Source organism: Cololabis saira, chromosome 21, assembly GCF_033807715.1.
Source record: "Cololabis saira isolate AMF1-May2022 chromosome 21, fColSai1.1, whole genome shotgun sequence".
NCBI lineage: Eukaryota > Metazoa > Chordata > Actinopteri > Beloniformes > Belonidae > Cololabis > Cololabis saira.
This window is the reverse complement of record NC_084607.1, coordinates 36,296,571-36,317,416: the sequence shown is the minus strand read 5'-3', so window position 1 is coordinate 36,317,416 and position 20,846 is coordinate 36,296,571. Positions and strand designations below refer to the sequence as shown.

The 20,846-nt window shown below is 41.0% G+C and overlaps 1 protein-coding gene across 4 annotated transcripts in view; it reads right to left on the bottom strand.

Annotated features, from left to right (window-relative positions):
• Window positions 1-20,846, bottom strand: part of LOC133421969 (vesicle-fusing ATPase) — a 290,608-nt gene that overhangs the window by 59,360 nt on the left and 210,402 nt on the right. The window contains exon 2 of one of the 4 annotated variants that reach the window (XM_061711792.1): window positions 4,082-4,118. In XM_061711792.1, coding sequence (XP_061567776.1) covers window positions 4,082-4,093 — 12 coding nt within the window. In that variant the 5' untranslated portion in view covers window positions 4,094-4,118. Of the gene's footprint in view, window positions 1-4,081; window positions 4,223-20,846 lie in introns of those variants that run through there. The other 3 variants (XM_061711791.1, XM_061711789.1, XM_061711790.1) reach the window with 3 other exon arrangements.

Sequence of the window (20,846 nt, the reverse complement as noted above, 5' to 3'; positions counted from 1 at the left end):
GTGCGTGTGCGTGTGCGTGTGCGTGTGCGTGTGCGTGTGTGTGTGTCGTGTGTGTGTGTGTGAGCAAGTCCAGCAACATGCCGCTGGATATTTTTGACCCATTCTGAATGACAAAGAGAGAGAACACACACACAGACAGATGTAAAAAAAAAAACTAACTGCTGATACACTACAAAGATGCTTCCTGTTTTGTGTGTAGAATAGCGCTATTGTCAACATTGCAGATATTTCCAGATACCCAGTCCTTTATATCAATATAAAGTCAACTTAACAGCAGTTGGCTGTGCTTATATCTCCCGTTGAAGAGAAACAGGCTGAAGGAGGACATTGTAGGTTTTTGAGTTCATTAGAAGTAAATGATTCATGCCCATCAGTCACATCAGGCTGTGACTGATGCACAGCGTTACAACTGCAAGGCTGGCCAGAATCCCTTTCTCCTGGAGCTTTGAGAGGAGATTATAACGCATATTTGGAGCTTTGGTGGGGGTGAGAATTGTCAGTGCATTTTCCATTTATTAGAATAACACTGACATGTAATATATCTCAGTACATTTCATTGTAAAATAGAATACTGCAGCAAACTAAATTAACCTTTCACCCTGTCAGACTTGGACTGCACAGCACCACAGAACCACCTTAAGCCTGATTTAAGGTTCTGCGTTAAACCAACGCAGAGCCTACGCCGTTGCCATGACGCCGTCGTGAACCCTTCGGACTTCTCCGTCACCTGACTTCTCCTTTGTTTAGCTTCAGGCTTTTCCGGCCACAGTAAATCAAAGAGATAAGGATTGTGTAAAAAACCAAAACAACCCAAAAAATAATAATAATAATCACACACACGAAGAAAAGAGCGCTGAAAGTTCACGACTGCTTCACGAACTGGAACAGGAAATGCGTTGCTACCAAGCAAACCAATCACAGCCCTCTCGGTCTGCGTTGGGTCTGCGTCGCCTCGAAGCATAGTTACATTTTTTGGGAGGTGCAGGTCAGGCTACGGCGTAGGCTACGGAGAGACTCCCGCGTAGCCGCGTATCCTACGGGGTAGGTTTAACGCAGAACCAGAATTCAGCCTTTATCTGTAGCTTTTACACTGTACATTTTCAATCTTAAACCAGGTCAAGTACGAGCACTGTCCCAGTTCGTACTTGACGAACTGGGCCAGGCCAGCACTGGGGCCAGTACTGGGGCCAGCACTGCTCTCCCTGCATTTGTAGACTGGTGTAAGGACAACTTTTTAGAATTGAACGCATCCAAAACTAAAGAAATGTTGGTAGATTTTAGACGTAACAAGCAGGCCTTCACTGAGAGTGTCAAAGATGGAGAGGAGATTGAAATTATCAGCTCCTACAAATATCTGGGCACTGTGTTTGACAACCAGCTTAAATTTGATTTCAACACTGAAGCACTGGTCAAACGTGGACAGCAGAGGATTCATCTCCTGCGTATGCTGAATTCTTTTTCTGTGAGTCCAGTGATTCTCTGTTGTTTTTATCAGTCCTTTATTGAAAGCCTTTTAACTTATTCTTTTATTTGTTGGTTCAACAACCTGTCACTCAGGGACAGAAACAGTCTTAACAGTGTGGTGAAAATCTGTTCCAAGATGATTAGACTCAAGCAGAGAGACCTGGGCTCCCTATGGGAACAACAGGACCTGGTACCAGGGTACCTGGACCTGGTCCTGGTACCCTGTCCAGAGAGACCTGGGCTCCCTATGGGAACAAGAGGACCGGGTACCAGGGTACCTGGACCTGGTCCTGGTACCCTGTCCAGAGAGACCTTGGCTCCCTATGGGAACAACAGGTTTTGAGGAAGACTCAGAGTATTCTGGGAACTTCTGGGCACGTCTTAGGAAAACAATTTTCCCTGCTGCCTTCGGGACCTCGTTATGCCCAACCTGTTTGTAAGAGTAACGCTTTTCCAAGTCTTTTATCTCCTCTGCTGTCCGGCTATTCAATTTATCCTTATGAATTTGTTCAGTATGTGCATTTAGGTACTGTGTACCTTCTGGGAATTATATCATCCAGTGTTTGTATAGACTGTTTTTTTTTTTTTTTTTAATTAATTAACTTATTGGTATCAGCACTATTTTAATGCAACGAATTGCAGATTTTTGCACACAGCTGCCAACTCTCTCTCTCTGTTTCAATTGAATGTGTTATGTGTTTGTTATGTGTTTGGGCGCGAGCTGCCAAATCAAATTGGTCTTCAAGGGATAAATAAAGTTGTCTTGAATCTTGAATCTTGAATCTTGAGTTATCCTACCTTTTACAATTTGCATTTCCAACACCATATATACTTCAAAATTCTGGAGAATAATTAAATAATCGCTACACCATGAAGGAGGGGGGGTAATTAATTGCATAATCTTTGCTTGAAGAGCTGTCCAGGTATGGTGAATCGTTAATAATGAGGAGACGGCCTTACTGATAAATGAAAACACCTCATCCTGGCCTTATAATGAGAGTGAATGGGAAGCTGACACCAGATACCCGGCGCAGTGGCGCCACCAGGTGGTGGCCAGGGGTGGCCACGGCCCCCCCTAGTTATGCATTTCATCCCAAATCATTTGGGCCAAATGCACAGCCAGCCAGGCCCAAGAAGCCGCTTTTGATCTGCCATCACTCACAGTAGTACTATAAGTCTATGCACATTAGACCATTAGTAAAATTAAATGTAACACAATAAACCTAAGTATATCAGTAGGGGTTTCTTTAAGTATTTCTGAGCCTGTATACTACAACAGTAAAATAAAATCCTGTAATGATGGCTTTTAGTTTTGGTGTCCACCCCAAGAATTTAAGTGGCCCCATCTGTCCACCCCTATGAAACATTTTTGGAGGCGCCCCTGACCATATATACGTCAAACTTCTAGAGAATAATGCAATGATCGCTACCCCATAAAGGAGGGGGGGTAATTAATTGCATAATCTTTGCTTGAAGAGCTGTCCAGGTATGGTGAATCGTTAATAATGAGGAGAAGGCCTTACTGATAAATGAAAATTGAATGGGAAGCTGACACAATGGCGCCACCAGGGGGGCGGCCAGGGGTGGGCACGGCCCCCCCTACACATTTGCTGGCCACCCCAATGGCCACACCACTTGCCTCAATAAAAAAAAAAAAAAACACTTGCCGGCCACATAGATTCTATTGTCAGTTATGCGTTTCATCCCAAATCATTTGGGCCAAATGCATATCAGTCGGCATTTCTTTAAGTATTTCTGAGCCTAATAATAATAATTATAATAATAATAATAATAATAATTATTATTATTAATATATATATATATATATATATATATATATATATATATATATATATATATATATATATATATATATATATATATATGCCTTAGGTTTTTACCGACATGGTATTAACCATTAATATACAGACTTTCTGAGCCTGTATACTACAACAGTATAATAAATCCCTTAATGATGGCTTTTAGTTTTGTTTTCCACCCCAAGAATTTAAGAGGCCCCATCTGGCCCCCCCTAGGAAACATTTCTGGAAGCGCCCCTGAACACCAGATACCCGACGTCAATCCCCTTTTCCGTGGACAGGTTGTTCAAATCCCACTCAAATAAATCTGCAGCAGCCCACCAGCCCATCAGCCCACCAGCCCACCCTGCAGCATGTGCCGCCCCACACCGGGGGCCTGCGGATGGAAGGATGGAGCTGTTTTCACTTCTATATGCAACGTGACGCGCCAGGCCGTACGTGTTGTGTGTAATGAGCTTTTCCCCAGCAGGACTCCAGCCCTGCCGTCTCGGAGGTTTGCATGTCAAGGACATGCGAGGATCCCGGACTGCAGCAGGGCCCCCGGGGGCCCGCGCAGATCTGCCCCCAAAGCTTTTCCTCACAGCACCAGGAAAGATCCCGCACGGCTGGGAATAAACGGCTAGAAATAAGCCCTGTTCTGCAGACACGGTGACATTCAGGTGCCTGCGCGCAGTTTCACGGGAGATTAGGTTCACCCGACATTTTGCACCATTCGTACATTCCCCCTCTTATTCTCCAGGGGGAAATTCGGGGGGGGATCTATTTCTTGTGGGATAAATAAACCGTAGATCTCTTACCCGAGTCGCCATCTTCGCGGTGGAGGTAAATCGGAGATGTTTGGAGGTTCAGCGCTTCCTAGGACTGTGGGGTGGACAGCTCCACACGCAGCAGGAGGGTTTATAACCGCAGCTACTCGCGCTGTGATTGGCTGCTGCGGCTGCGTCCTGCAGGAGGAGGAGGCTCAGCCGCAGACCCCGCACTCTGCAGACATCACCACAGAACAGCTCACTCCGCACTGGCGCAAATTCGGAATAACGCAATATTCAGTTCCTCGACTGGCAGGTGTTCAAAATGATACATTTTTTTATATGAGACGTAGCCTTTTGATGGGCTGGCCAATGGGGGGCCGTTATGACTCCCTCGTCACAGCCCAACCCTGCTCTGATTGGCTGAATCACCCGGAAGAGTCCAGTGTCTTCAGCAGAAATATATATATCTATATATCTGCGGAGATCACTCCTTTCTGGTGAAAGCAGGTAAAAGCCATCGATGTACAATCGGCTATAGAATTTTTAAATGCAAATACGTGATTAATAAATAATAAAGAGGCATAAATGCAAACAGCTCAGCACCACCGTGTTCTGGTGTCAGCACCACGGACAGCGCCCTCGGCCGCGTGTCTGCAGTGTTAGTGAAGCAACACCATCCAGCTGGAAATGATGTTATTGTTACATCAGCGCACGTCATAGATGGAGAGAAACACAACCAGACAACACAGTCTCCTTATCCTTATACAGTCTCCCTGCCTATTCATGTAAAATAGTTCTGTAAATATATATTGTATGCATGTGTTAGTTATTTAATGTTAAATATTTATTGTAATTGTCTTAATATTTCATGTATTAATTGTATTGTGGTTTGTTATATGTATACTTTCGGCAACAATGGTTACCATTCATGCCAATAAAGCCATTTTTTTTTAATATATTTTATTTATAGTTTTTAACATTTTACCCAAGGAACAACCCACAACATGAAAGCAAACAACAAACAAAACAGGAAGAAGAAAAAAAAACTAAAAAAAAATTAATAACAAAATAAAAATAACCAAATAAAAAGGGGGCTGCCAGACAAGTGACCACAGAGAAAACACACAACCAAACAGGTCTATTGCGAATGGAAAAGAGTTAGATATCATGTCCCGCACTGAGCCAGAAAAGGACCCCAGACTCTCTCAAATCTATTTGGCCTGTCCGAGCCATGCAAGCGCAGTCTCTCCATCTGAATGGCTGACAGCATTTCAGTGAGCCATTGGGTATAGGTGGGTGGGGTGGCAGACTTCCAGTTCAATAAAATGCACTTTTTAGCCACGACCATCCCAAGTTGCAGAGCAAGCTGTGTTTCCTGTGGTAGAACAGACATCTCAGTGGAGCATCCAAAGATGGCCAGTTCCTGGTTGGGCTGAATGAGTCCAGAGTAAGCCTTTGACAGCAGGTCAAATATGGCTAACCAAAAATTGTACAAATTAGGACAGAACCAAAACAGATGCGCTAGTGAACCCTCAGCAACATGGCACTTATCACACATAGGAGACACAGATGGGAAAATATGATTTAGTTTTGTTTTGGAATAATGCAATCTGTGAAGTACTTTATACTGAATTAACCTGTAGCGTGAGTTAACAGAACAACAGTGTATCTGAGACAGTGCTTCCTCCCAAAGTTCTGCTGATATTTCAGAGTTTAAATCTTTGGCCCAAGCTTCCCTGATAAAATCGGAAGAGAGCGGATTAGTAAAGCAACTTACAAATTTGGACATCAACTTTTTGGAGTCCGGGGGGAGTAGAAGGGTCTCAAAAAAGGGATGGGTGATGGGGGTAGCAATAAAGTGTGTCCAGTTCTCCTTAACATAGTTTCTAACTTGGAGGTAGCGGAAGAAGTGAGAGTTTGGAAGACTACATTTTTTGCTCAACTGAGCAAATGATGCTAGTTGACCGCTAATGTACAAATCTGAAAAGGTTTTAATTCCCCTCTCTCTCCATATTGTGAATACCCCATCCAACCGAGCAGGTAAGAAAGAGTGATTTTGACATATGGGCGCATGTATGGAGGTACTGGGAACCTGGCTTTGCAAGGAGTTCTTCACAGTGAAGTTATTTCGAATTAATTTGGCTACTGGGGCAGACTCAGAAAAACAAAAGAGCAGGAAGTGAAGACGTAACTACAGCAGCTTCCAGTTGTAACCACGATGGACTCTCCTCCGTTTCATCACTTCCATTTTTCCAGTAGGTAAGGGCCCTGGAGTTGGCTGCCCAATAGTAGTGTTTAAAAACAGGCAATCCCAGACCACCATTTCTGGAGGATTTTTGAAGGTGAACCCTGGATATCCTGTGTGACTTGTAGGCCCATACAAAAGGTAGTATTATAGAGTCAAGCTTCTTAAAGAAAGATGCATTTAAATATATAGGCAGGTTCTGAAAAAGGTATAAAAACCTGGGCAGACTCACCATCTTGATTGCATTTACCCGACCTATCATAGATAGGGGGAGTATTCTCCAAGACTCAATATTATGTTTGAGTTTTTCTACTGATTCGGAAAAGTTAAATTCGAAAAGATGCTTAGGATTTTTTGTCAGTTTAAGGCCTAAATAGGTGAAAAACTCCTTTGTCACTCTAAAAGGCAAATTTGTCAGGAAGTCGTCAGTCATTTGATCCGTTAAAGGCATGAACTCGCATTTTTTCCAGTTTATAGTGTAGCCAGAAATATTTCCGAAGGAAGTTATGTATTCCAGTAGGAAGGGTATGGAGACCGTTGGGTCAGCTAAACAGACCAAAAGGTCGTCCGCATACAGAGTTACACGGGTGTCAGAATTACCTGATCTAATACCTTTAATGTGTGGATGTGCCCTAAGGCCAATACCCAGGGGCTCCAGCGCTATATCAAACAACAGGGGGGACAATGGGTCCCCCTGACGGACTCCACGTTGCAGGGTAAATGGACCAGATCTGTCGCCATTAGTTAGAATGGAAGACTTCGGATTGCTATATAATATTTTTACCCATTCTATAAAAGTGTTGCCAAATTCAAATTTCTTCAGCGTTGCAAATAAATAAGGCCACTCAATCATATCAAATGCTTTATGAGCGTCTAAGGACAATATAGCTGCTCTATCATCCTTACCATAATCCGCATACATGACGTTAAGAATTTTACGAACATTACAGAAGGAGTACCTGCCAGGTATGAATCCTGTTTGGTCCGGGTGAATGATACTTGCTACATTTTTACCAAGCAGATTTGCCAGAACTTTTGTAATTATCTTCAAATCATAATTTAGTAGGGCAATAGGCCTGTAACTACCTGGGTCCGTTTCGTCCTTGTCCTTTTTTAATAAAACACAAATATTTGCTTCACTGAGTGAAGGTGGAAGCTGTTTGTTTTTAAATGTGTCTCGAATCATTCTTAACAAATAAGGTGCAAATCGGAAATGCTCTAATAGCATCCTGTACCTCAGAGAGAGAGAAGTCCAAGTCCAGACTCTCCCTAAAAACAGCATCCAACTTTGGGAAGTGAAGCGAGTCACAAAACCGATCAAAATCTTCCTGCGTGGCTGTTGATTTGGAAGTGTAAATATCTGAGTAAAACTCTTTGAAACGTTTAAATCTGTAAGCATATCTCCAGATCCTGATCCTATTTTATGAATAGCCCGCTTTGCCTGTTCTCCTTTTAGCTGCCTTGCCAGTAATTTCTGTGGCTTATCACCAAGCTCAAAATGCCTCCGTTTGAGTTTCAATAGAAAATTGCTTATTTGCCCCCCAAAATGGCATTATACTCATATTTTAACTTGAGAATTGTATTGTAATCAGATTGTAATAGTGAATTTCGATAAACCTGTTCAGCAGTTTGTAACTCTCTTTCAATCTCTTCCAGTCTGACTCGCTTAGTCTTTTTCAGTATTGCTTCATAAGAGATAATCTGCCCTCTGATGAACGCCTTGAGGGTTTCCCACAATATTGTGTCATTCACCTCTCCATTGTCATTGGTCTCAAGGAACTGCGTTAGGTGTTTAGTAATGTATGTTTTAAAGGCCTGGTCCTCCAGAAGATAGGGATTAAAACGCCAGCTATAGGTTTGTCTAGGGGAACACAGTTTGAGATTAAAATTAACAGGACAGTGATCAGATATTATTATATTATGATATTTTGTATCGTGAATGTTGGGGATTAACCTAGAGTCAACTAGAAAATAATCGATGCGTGTGTATGATTTATGTACAGGTGAATAAAAAGAATAATCCCGGTCAGATGGGTGCTGCAGTCTCCAAATATCCACCACCTTCTTTGTTTTCATCAAATTATTAATGGTTCGGACAGCAAGAATGTTAGGTGGGGGGGGGGCGGAAGACAGCCTGTCCAAATATGGATCCAGGTAGCAGTTAAAATCGCCCCCTATCACTATGTGACTTGAATCATCGTCGGGAATAAGATCAAACACCTTCCGAAAAAAAGCAGGATCATCTGTGTTCGGCCCATATATGTTTACCAAAGTAACAGGGAATGAATTGATATGCCTATTTACAATAATGAACCTGCCGTTTGGATCAGTTGTAGATGACTGAAATCGAAAAGGCACAGTCTTCCGGAAGAGAATAGCTACACCACGGGCTTTAGATGTGAATGGTGATTGATAAACCTGTGAAATCCAATTAGCCCTGAGTTTCCTATGCTGTATAGCTGTAACATGGGTTTCTTGTAAAAAAAATTATGTCAGATTTCAGTGACTTCAAATGTGAAAAAACTTTGCCTCGTTTAATTGGATGACCTAACCCACGTACGTTCCAAGAGACCAAGCACATGAAATCCAGTGCATTATTCACATATGGTACCTTTTGCATTAAAATGAAACAATAAAGCCAATTTGAATTGAATTGTTATGATCTGTTATTATTATATTACATTATATTATATGATATGATATTATATTATATTATATCATGTTATATTACATTATATTATGTTATATTATATTATATTATATTATATTATATCATATTATATTATATTATATTATATTATATTATATTATATTATATTATATTATGTTATATTATATTACATTATATTGTGTTATATTATATTATATTATATTACATTATATTGTGTTATATTATATTATATTATATTATATTATATTATATTATATTATATTATATTATATTTGTCAGGGTTTGACACTTCCCTCCCCCAGTCTTTGAGTTTCTGTCTTGCCCCGCCTGTGTCCCATCTGCCCTGATTGTCTGCACCTGTGTCTCGTCGTGTCTCGTTATCCCCTGAGTATATCTGGTCTTGTCATTCCCTTGTTCCCTGTCGGTCTGTACTGTGTTTCCCTCCATGATTCCTGTTTCTGCTCCAGGCTTGATCCCTGTTCTTGTGTTAGTTTTAGATCCTGCCAAGCAGCGCTTTTGTTGTTGGTCCTTGCCATTTTGGAATAAACCCTTTTTGTTGCAAACTCCTGCCTCGCTCTCCTGCATCTGGGTCCTCACCACACCAGCCTGACAAAGACAGGCAGTGACAGAACGGACCGACCAGCATGGACCCAGCAGTAGGTCGTCGGTGGTGGTCCCGGACGCATTAGTCCCTGCTTCGGTGATGGTCCCGGACCCCCTGCAGCCAGCGCCACGGACCTGGGTACCAGGTAGGAAGGGATTAGATGGTGTTGCGATGGCTTCAGGTGCAACTGTGAGAAGACTTGGTGTTGTTTTGATCAGGATTCGTCGTTTAAACAGCATATTAATCAGGTTTGTAAGACAGCGTTTTTCCATCTCCAAAATATCGCAAAGTGGAGGAAAATACTCCCGCAGAGTGATGCAGAAAAACTAATTCACGCGTTTGTATCTTCTAGACTAGATTACTGTAATGTGTTATTAGCAGGATGTCCAGGTAATTCTCTGAATATCCTCCAGCTGATCCAAAATGCAGCAGCACGAGTGCTGACAGGAATCAGCAGAGACCACATAGTTCCTAGAGTAACCAAATGTAAATCTATTAGTAGCGATTAATTAATTAAGATCTGTAATTAATTAATCTAATTAATCTTTTTTAATCTCACCTAAAAATTGCAGAGAAAGCCCTAAATTTCGACGGGTTTTCCTTTAAATTCATGATATTATTGTGACAGAGCAAAAGATTGATATATAACCCCAAAAAGTGGCTTTATACCGTCATTTATTTATTTTTTTAACAGACTTGAACAGATGCAGTCCTAGCCATTTACATCTTCTTGGCAAGAACATTTGCCAGCCTCTATCGCAGACGTGCACATGCACGGTGCTCTCTTCCAGTTCAGTTTGGGGAAGAGCGCTGCTGTGGCAACATTATTGCTGCTAACGTTAGCTGTGGCTGCGCTCGCAACCGGGTGCTTTGCGCTTATGTGACTAAACGTGAGCTGCTTTGGTGGTAAACAAAGTCCTTTCCACAAAGACACATATCAATTACCTTTACCAGAGGTGCCGTCGGGGCGTTTTAAAAATACAAATTCCCCATTCACTGGACAACTTTCACATGCTCATTTTCTCTTCTCCGCAGCTGGTTTAAGAGCTCTGCATGTAGCAGTTTTGACTCATTTCCATTTATTCTTTTGGTTTTTGAACATCTTATAATTAGAATAAGAACCTATAATTTTAATGTTTTTGAACCAGCTGGTGGATTGATCCCAAACCCCTTTGAGTGTCCTTGGGCAGGACACTGAACCCCACATTGTCACCATTGCCCCAACCATTTAGTTTTGGGGCATAAACCCAGATCAAGGGGATATTGTGTCTGGAAGGGCATCAGAAATAAAACACATGTCTAATTAGTATTAGTATTAGTACATGGAAAATGAATGAATCACTGTAATAACCCCTACAAAGGTAAAAATATGAAAGAAGTTACTTTGTGGAACAAACTTCCTGTAGACCTGAGGTCTGCTCAAACTGTCAGCTCCTTTAAATCAGGATAAAAACATTACTGTTTACTGAAGCCTACTCTTAAATTAAATACTTACATGCTGTACTCTACTGCACTTATTTTTAACAACTAGTGCTATTTATTATTTTACCTCTTTTCTTATCATTTTATTTCATTTGATCTGTTGTTTAAGCGTACTCTTAAAATAAATACTTTTTGAAAACCACGCAAAGTTATGGATAAGCCCTGTTTGCAGGCATTGTAACGTAGAATTATCAAATTGGTCTGATTCACCGCATGAATCGGCACAGATTACTTTTGTAATACTGTATTTGACCCGGTCTTTGTACGTTTTGACCGTATAGAAACATAATTCTTGCCATTGTAAGAATGAGATGTACGTTCTGTACTCTTACTTTTTAACAATTTGTGCTTTTTATTATTTTACCTCTTTTCTTATCATTTTATTTGTTATTTATGTTTTTGGGGCAGCACGGTGGCTTGGTGGTTAGCACTGTTGCCTCACAGCAAGAAGGTCCCCAGTTCGACTCCCAGGCCCAGCAGGGTCTTTCTGTGTGGAGTTTGCATGTTCTCCCCGTGCTTGCGTGGGTTTCCTCCGGGTACTCCGGTTTCCTCCCACAGTCCAAAAACATGCATGCTAGGTTAATTGATGATTCTAAATTGCCCGTAGGTATGAGTGTGAGTATGTCTGGTTGTTTGTTTATATGTGGCCCTGCGATGGACCTTCCCAGGGTGTAACTCCTGCCTCTCGCCTGAAAATAGCTGGGATAGGCTCCAGCAGACCCCCGTGACCCTGCAAAGGATAAAGCGGGTATAGATATATATATATATATAAACTTTATTTATATAGCACCTTTCAGACGAAAGTCGCAGCTCAAGGTGCTTTACAGTAACAGTTCAAATAAACAACAACAGCAAATAAAACAAAAAACACAAATATTTAAGTGCAGTGATATAAAACATAACCCTCACAAAATTCAGTTCCAAATTCCTCCACAGAACAACTACTAAGATAGGATAATATAAAAAGGAATATAAAAATTGAATATATGAATATAAAAAGGTAAAAATGCTGCATGAGTCGTAGGCATATGAAAATAAAAAGATAAAAATATCAACAAATAAGAGTACAAGATAAAAATGATCATATAAAAACATTTAAAAGTATAAAAGTAATGCAGACAGTAAAAATCAATGATATATACGGTAGATAAAAGGAACGTGGCAGCTAAGGCGTGGTTATCTTCTGTTTAAATGCTTGAGTAAAGAGATAGGTTTTAAGTTGTCTTTTGAAAATATCTACCGACTCGGCTTCCCTGATGTTTTTGGGCAGTGTGTTCCATAATTTTGGGGCGTAGTTGACAAACGCTGCATCACCGATCTGCTTTTGTCTGTTTCTGGGAGCTTCTAATAACCCAGCAGCTGACGACCGCAGGGTTCTTTTTGGAACGTACTTTTTTAGAATGTTGGAGATGTAGCTTGGTCCTTGTCCATTTAGGGCTTTGTATGTAAGGAGCAGGACCTTAAAGTCAATTCTAAATGGTACAGGGAGCCAGTGCAGGGTAGCTAAGACTGGACTAATGTGCTCTCTCTTTTTAGTTTTTGTTAATAGTCGAGCTGCAGAGTTTTGGATGAGCTGAAGTCTCCCTGTGGTTTTCTTATGGAGACCTGTGAAAAGTGCATTACAGTAGTCTAACCGGCTAGATATGAAAGCGTGAATTAGCTTCTCAGCATCATTTTGATTTATAAAAGGTCTTACCTTTGCTATGTTCCTGAGATGAAAGAAGGAAGTTTTGCTCACCTTGTTTATATGGGAGTTGAAATTCAATTCTGAGTCTATGATAACACCAAGACTTGTGACCTCGGATTTAATCCAAGGAGTTAACCCACCTAGGTTTTTAATTAATGTTTCTCTTTTTGTTTTGGGGCCGATAATTAGAATTTCAGTTTTGTTCTCATTTAGTTTCAGGAAGTTATTACTCATCCATTTATGTATTGCTGATAGGCAGTTAGTAATGGAGTTTGTAGCTGCTGTATCATTTGGTTCTGCGGATATGTACAGTTGTGTATCATCCGCATAACTATGGAAACCTACATTGTGTTCTCTGATAATATCACCCAGAGGTAACATGTAAAGAGAAAAAAGTAATGGACCTAGGCAACTTCCTTGTGCAACTCCATAGTAGTTGTCATATTTCTCAGACATATGATCTCCTAGTCTAACATAGAATTTCCTCCCTCTGATGTACGTTTTGAACCAGTTCAGCACAATGTCCGAGAGACCAACAAGCTTTTCAAGACGATTGATTAAAATATCATGATCAATTGTATCGAATGCTGCACTGAGATCTAGCAGGACAAGGATGGAGACCTTATTCTCATCAGAGTTCAGTCTGAGGTCGCTGATAATTTTAGTGAGAGCGGTTTCAGTGCTGTGATATTTTCTGAACCCGGATTGAAATTCCTCTAGGATGTTGTTTTCATCTAGAAAAGAATTTATTTGGGTTAAAACTATCTTTTCAAGTACCTTACTAATGAAAGGAAGGTTGGAAATCGGCCTATAGTTTGCCAGTACCTCACTATCCAGGTTAGGTTTTTTTAACAAGGGTTTTACAACTGCTGTTTTAAAAGGATCTGGGAAAACACCAGTCTTAAGGGATGTGTTTATGATGTTTAGGACAGGGCTTGAAACACTATTAAACACTCGCTTAAGGAATGCTGTAGGAACAGGATCAATGTCTGAGGTAGAGGAGTTACATTCAGAGACAGTTTTGCAGAGCTCATCTAATGTGATACATGTGAACCTTCCCATGTTTGCATTGCAAGGTTTGCCGGAATCAACTTTATTTCCATCATAAGTAATGCTGGATCTGATGGAGGTTATTTTGCTGTTAAAAAACTGTGCAAGTTCTTCACATTTGATTGTTGAAGACTGTGGAGGCGTGGGGGCAGTGTTGAGCAGTTGATCGATGGTAGAAAAGAGAACTCTGGAATTTCCAGAATTTTCTGTGATAATTTTAGAAAAGTAATCCTTCCTTGCTAAGCGGATGGTTTTGTTGTAGGTAGTTAAAGCATCTTTATAGATATCATAGTGGATCGTGGTTTTTGTTTTTCTATATTTCCTCTCAGCTGCCCTACATTTCCTTTTTTCCATGGTGACACCATTATAGTTCAGCCATGGAGAGGTTCTGGTCGCCAACTTCATTTTGGCTTTTAGCGGTGCAACAGAATTTAATGCAGATGACAGTGCATCATTGAGATTTTCTACCATTGCATTTAGAGAGCTATCGTGACTGTGTGGCTCATATAGACTGATAAGATCAGAAAACTTTGATTCAGCTTTGTCATCTAGAAGCCTCTTGTGGACTATGACTTCTTTTTTCATTTTAGTTGAGGTTATCTCCGCGTTGAAAAGTATACAGTGATGGTCAGAGAGAGGCAATTCTCTAATTGAGACATTATTGATGTTTAGCCCAGTTGTTATCACTAAATCTAATGTATTACCATGCCGGTGAGTTGGATTTGTTACGTGTTGTGTTAGATTAAAGCTATCTAATAGATTCATAAGTTCTATAGTTTTGGAGTCTGTTTTCTTGTTAAAATGGATGTTCAGGTCTCCATTTAGGATTACCTTATCATATGTGGTAACACATAATGAGATCAGCTCAGATAACTCCTGTATAAATATTGGTGAGTGTCTGGGTGGGCGATATATTATGACCAAAACTGTTGATTTAGTTTTGAGCTCAATAGCAAGATATTCCATTGACGTGAAATCACCTAGTTCTATGATTCTAAACATACGTTTTGAGGAGAAAACAGCTGCAACCCCTCCTCCTCTTCTGTTTTTTCTGGGTAGTTGGTGAAAGCTGTAGTCTGGTGGACAAGTCTCTATCATTATTGCTGTAGCTGTGTCGTTATTGAGCCATGTTTCAACTAAACAGATGCAATCTAAGTTATTTTCTTTAATCAGATCATTTACTAAGAAAGTTTTGTTATTTAGTGATCTGATATTAAGGAGAGCTAATTTTATCTGTTGTACTTCCACGTCAGAGGAGATTGTCTGCTTTGGCTGGATGTTGACAGTCTTAAGGTTATCATTGTATTGACTAGATGGTCTGTCTTTATAGTAATAATTTTTACCATGCCATTGGCTAGTTAGGATTATTGGGATGTTTGCAGGTATGGCATGGCGCCTGTACTATCCATCTAATTTCTTTCTGGGTGTTATCACTTGGGGGGGGGGCGAGGTGGAGTGTGTGATATATTGCATTTGATCAGATAAGTTGCTGGCGGCCTTGTAGGAGACAGGGGTAGGAATGTCTTGTGTTGTCTTCTTCAATGGGGGTGAGAGGGTGTCCTTGCTAATCCCTGTATTCCGTGGGTTTTGGGTGGCTATTAGGGCGTGTTGTAGGTTTGCCGACAAAAGTCTGGATCCAAAGCTATTTGGGTGTAGTCCATCACGCTTGAAACGATCAGCACATTTCCAGAAGACATTGAAATTGTCAATGAATCTCAATCTGCGTACATGACAAGTAGATGCTAGCCATGTGTTGAAGTGGAGGAGTCGACTGAAGACTTCTGGTCCTCTGCGAATGCATGCAATTGGTCCACTGATGGACACGTCTTGATATTTGTCAAGTGTGCTCATTAGATGGGAGAAATCCTCTTTCAGTGTCTCAGTGCCAGTTTTCTTTCGTAGAATGTCAAATGAGCCGGTATGAATGACAACTTTTGTTCCACTTGGTCGTGCGTTGATGATTTCTGGAAGTATTTCAGACAGTTCCCTGACAGATGTATTGTCTAAGCAAACATTTTCAGTATTGTCAATTCTCACATACTTTGTTATGGAATCCCCAACCAAGATGTAGTCTGTCTGCTGTTTGAAGTTAGCATTCCTCCCAACAGTTCTGGGGTTGCTTCTTCTAGCATCAACTTTGCTGGTTCCCGGGCCTTGATTTGCATTTGTGTTTGTTCTAGCAGCGTTAGCTCTCCTCGGTGTATTGCTATGGATCGATGGTCCTGGTGGCCCTAGTGCTCTAGGCTGATCGGGCTGGATAGATCGATGGGACTTAGGGGGGCAGGGTGTGAACTGCATGGAGCCCTGTGTTAATTTGCGTATGGGGGGGATTGGAGCTAATTTACCGTTAGTTCCCATGTTAGCACCGTTAGCTTTGCGGACATTAGCGTTAGCTCCATTAGCTTCTATGTCAACGTCGTCCATGCTAACGCTAGTTTCCATGTTGCAGCCGTTAGTGTTAGCCGTGTTAGCCATTTTAGCGCGGCCCATGTTGTTAGCTTCAATGCTAGCATCGCTAACGCCGTTAGCTTTAATGCTAGCGTCGCTGTGTGAGGGAGATCTGGGTTTTCTAGACGATCGGAGAGTAGAATGTCCCCTGCTTCTGGGCCTCTTTGCTCTGGGTGTAGCTGGTAAATAGTCTGACAGCAGTTTAAAGCTGTTTCCTAGTGGTATTGGGGCGGCCTGGTAGCTCCTACCTCGCTTCTTCCTGTGTGGCTGGACGTCAATCCAGGGTTGAGGGGTAGAGCAGTTCTGTTTCGGTCTAGCTCCGAGTTCGGGCCAGGAGTCATCTGGCAGGTTGCGGCTAGTATTGACGGATGCAGTGGCTAGCATCGAGTCAAGCAGCTGTTCGTCCTCATGGATTTGGTGTAGGACAGAGATCCGACCCTCTAACTCCACAACCCTCTTTCTTAGAAGGATACAACCAGCACAATCCGGGGGAGAGATCGGTGTTGGCATTTTGAATAGACTTAAACTATTTTCTGTATTTGTATGTGTCAAGCTCACCTCACGGTGTTGAGCGATAGTCCATCCAGATTGATTAGTAAGAATATCTCCCTTTTTGGAATGTTGTAAGGTGCCAAAATGAGTCCGGTGTGCACCTCTAGAGTTGATATAAAAAAAGGGACTTTCTTTGGCTGGTATTTTCAGTATAAAACATAGGTAAAATAAAGAAAATTCAGAGCTCACATGCAGACACACAAACAATTGACTGGTCCGGCGGCCATCTTGCTAGATAATTGATGGATTTATGTTTTAATTGTGTCTTGCCGCTTTTAATGTTGATGTAAAGCACTTTGAATTACCTTGTGTTGAATTGTGCTATACAAATAAACTTACCTTGCCTTGCCTTTGCTCTGTTGAAGAAATGCAATAATAAAAAACGTAATTGTCTTCACTAAACATGAACTCTCATAGCTGAACTTTGAGTTGACGTACCGACTCCACATATGTGCACGGATTAGATCAACTGTACATTGACCTAAACAAGTTGCCTATTGCCATTGTGTCAGAAAATCAAGAAAGAGACAGCCCTCCCTGTGGTCAAACTGAGAACTGTCCCTAAAGCTTTATAATGTCCATCTGGCATAGCACATGATCTGAAATTTAAAGTTCTATTATTTGCGTATAAAGTCCAAAACGGCTTAGCTCCGTATTATTTGCAAGACCTGATAGTGCCTTATGTTCCTGGCAGAGCTCTCCATTCTCGGAGTGCAGGTTTACTCGTAGTTCCTAGAGTATCCAAATGTAGATTTGGAGGGTGGGCGTTCTGCTATCAGGCACCATTACTATGGAACCAACTTCCAATCTGGGTTAAGGAGGCTGACACCACCTCCACCTTTAAAACTAAACTTAAAACCTTTCTGTTTAGTAAATCCTATAGTTAGTGTTTAGTAAACCTCTAGTTAGTGTTAGTAAATCTCTAGTTAGTGTAAACTCTAGTGTGTTAGAGTCAGTAGTCATAGTTGCAGCTATAGAACAAGACTATACTAGTTAGTCTCAAATATAGCTTGGTGGTAGATATGCTGCTATAGACCTATGCTGTAGGGGCACACCGACATGATCAACTGGGCGGTGCCTCTCACCCTTCTTCTCCTCTCATTTTCCCTTCCTCTCTTCTCCTTTTCAATTTGTATTTATTATAAGTATCTCATAGCTATCATTTTTGTCCATCGTTCCTGTAGTTTCTTGTGCTGGCCCCCCTTTTTTCTCGTTTGTGCATGTTTGCAGGCCGGAGCTTCAGTAGCTAGCCCTAACCCTAACCCTAACCCTAACCCTGCTGATGTCCCCGACCCCCCAGTCTGGTCTTCGGCAGGAGGGTCCCCCCTTATGATCCAGGTCCTGGTCCAGGTTTCTTTCCTCCTAAAGGGGAGTTTTTCCTTGCCACTGTTTGGCTTTGTTAACAGTCACTGCATCTACTACATCTCTGGTAATTTATGTTCTGGGTCTCTGGAAAGCGTCTAGAGACTACCTCTGTTGTATTAGACGCTATACAAATAAAATTGAATTGAATTGAAAAATTGAAAACAAAACAAACAACATGATGCTTGTAAAGATTTTTTTATAGAAAGTACCTGTAACAGTTGATCAAATGATTCTTGTTTCTCACATACATGGTCATACATCCACGTTGTTACAGACCGCAGCATCAGTAACACTAAGTAGCTTTGACTTTAGTTCAACAAGGATTTTTGTTTACACATGAATCACATATGAAACGAACAAAGAAACGGTACCAACTTCTTTATCTTTAAAAGCTTACGCGATTTTTGTCTCGTACGTGTTGCAAGGTAAAATATGGCACATACTAATGAGTTGACCAGTGATGAGAGCATGAACAGGACGAGGTGGAGTCAGCCCATACTTTTCTCTCAACTCCAGGAAAAAAGGCTTATTCAGAGGACTGGTCCTGCTTCGTAAACCTTAGCCTCTTCAGAACCCGTCCTTGCTCAGCTGACGGGGCCCGAGCACTTGGATGCAAAAAGTCGGTTTGAAGACATTTTTCTTTTGTTTCGGAAATAAATACTTCACCTCCTCCCTGACATCCATGTGGTGTTAATGACATTGCAATATTGAGTGTGTTGAGTGTTATACTTTCTAGGGCAGGGCATCTGAAGTTTGTAAAGTGTCATAACTAACTAACTACTATGATTTGGCACCGCAGCTGTTAAAGCTCTGGGTCTCTTCACAACTGAACCAATATCCCTGATATTGCTATAGTTTGGTGGTTTGTTTCTACTATCATTCAACAATAGTATCAAGCGTTACTCCAAAGTCCAGGCAGCTAATTTATTCGTTTAGGGGCCTCACATCCATTTACAAAATTCACATTTGCAGTTGCATTTATTCACTGAATTTGTGCTGAACTTTGCAACCATCAGATGAAAAAGCTAATGTTGGCAGCTCTGGCTAACTCACAGAAAAGCAACCACGGCTGCCATGATCCCTTTAGTCTCATACCAAAACAAAAAAATACATGAATCAATCAGCAATTAAATGGTGCATGGACAGTTTGCCTTACCACAGTCACAATGTCAGGACTAACCAGCACTTCCAAGAATACCGTAGCTTACTTTCAATGGTGTTAAGGATAATGCCTTCATGCTGTGTGGCCATCAAACACACATTTTAAAGCCCTTTGAAATTATTTGAAACAAGTCAACTGCAATCAATGACGAGTCGGCTTGAAGGAATCTGTTTCAAATCAATTACAGAATTCAAGCGTGAATTAAAGAATATTTACTGTCAGAGCGCAAAACTTCACAAGTGCTGGGGGTTAAGTGAACCTTCAGTTTTAAGGCGACGTTTACACATAGCCGAGTATTTACAAAAATGGATATTTCCCCCTCTATGTTTTGAAAAATACCATCATTTACACAACCCGCATAAATGGCTGTTAAGGTGCTATGAGCAGCCAAACCTACAGGGGGCAGTGTAACGAGAAGATAAAGTCATGCTAGCCAATCAGAATCCTGGAAAAAAACGTCAACAAATGACACGAGTAACTTCCAGTTTCTTCCAAGATGAACGAGAGTGTTTCGTTTGGAGTGACAGAGAAGTGGAGTTACTTTTAAGTGTGAAAACAGGTAAAATTCAAGAAAATATTGACGGTGGCCAAACAAATTGTAAACACAGGTCACACACATGACGCTGGTGACGTTTCTGTCTCATAATGTGACGTTCTGAAGCCTAAATCTCCGTTTTTCTCTCTGTTTACAAGCAAACGTGAAGACGGAGTTTTTGCAAATCTCCACTTTGGCCAGAGTTTTCAGAAATGATCGTTTTTGGTGACTTTGAGCTTCATTTTCGTGTAAACGAACGGACAAAATGCATGAAAACACCACCGTTTTAGCTACGTGTAAACGAGGCCTAAGAGTAAAACAACCATGTCAGGTTACACTTGATTTAAACCAATATGTCCCTCCACTAAATCTAGATCACGCTAAAGTAAAAGAAACACTAGAAAAACGCTCTATTGCATGACTACTTTCTGCCAGATCATCCTGTTGATATGGAGAATAATTCAGTGAAGTTTAGACAATAACCTGCTGCAATGTAGACTGACTCTGCTACTGGAGGGTGAATTATCAAGCACAATGAATTATGAGACAAAGAATGAAAATTGTTCAGCGGTCATTCAGGGAAATCTGTTAGGAGAACTGCTACTTGCCTGATCAAATCAGACCCAATAATTGGATGTATTGTCACCTGCATCGCGGAGACACTCGCTCTGAAATTACGTGTGACATTGATGATTTTTTTTATAAATTCACATTATAATGTTTTAAAACCTACAGGTAACTCTGTTTCCATTTCTTTCTTTCTTTTTTTTTTAAATAAATTCATACAACTGCCTATTATTGTTCAGAAATGATCAATCCTTACCAAAATGCTAAATGCTGCAGTTTTGGATTACTCCATCATTGGCATACATTTAGCTAAATAACACATAAACATAACTGTGTATTTAGGTTCACAAGCCTTTCCTTTTGCCATCCATGTCCTTACCATAGGAAGAAAGCGTTTCTCGCTCTACATCTCTGGTACTCATGGTAGCAACAATATGTAACAGCT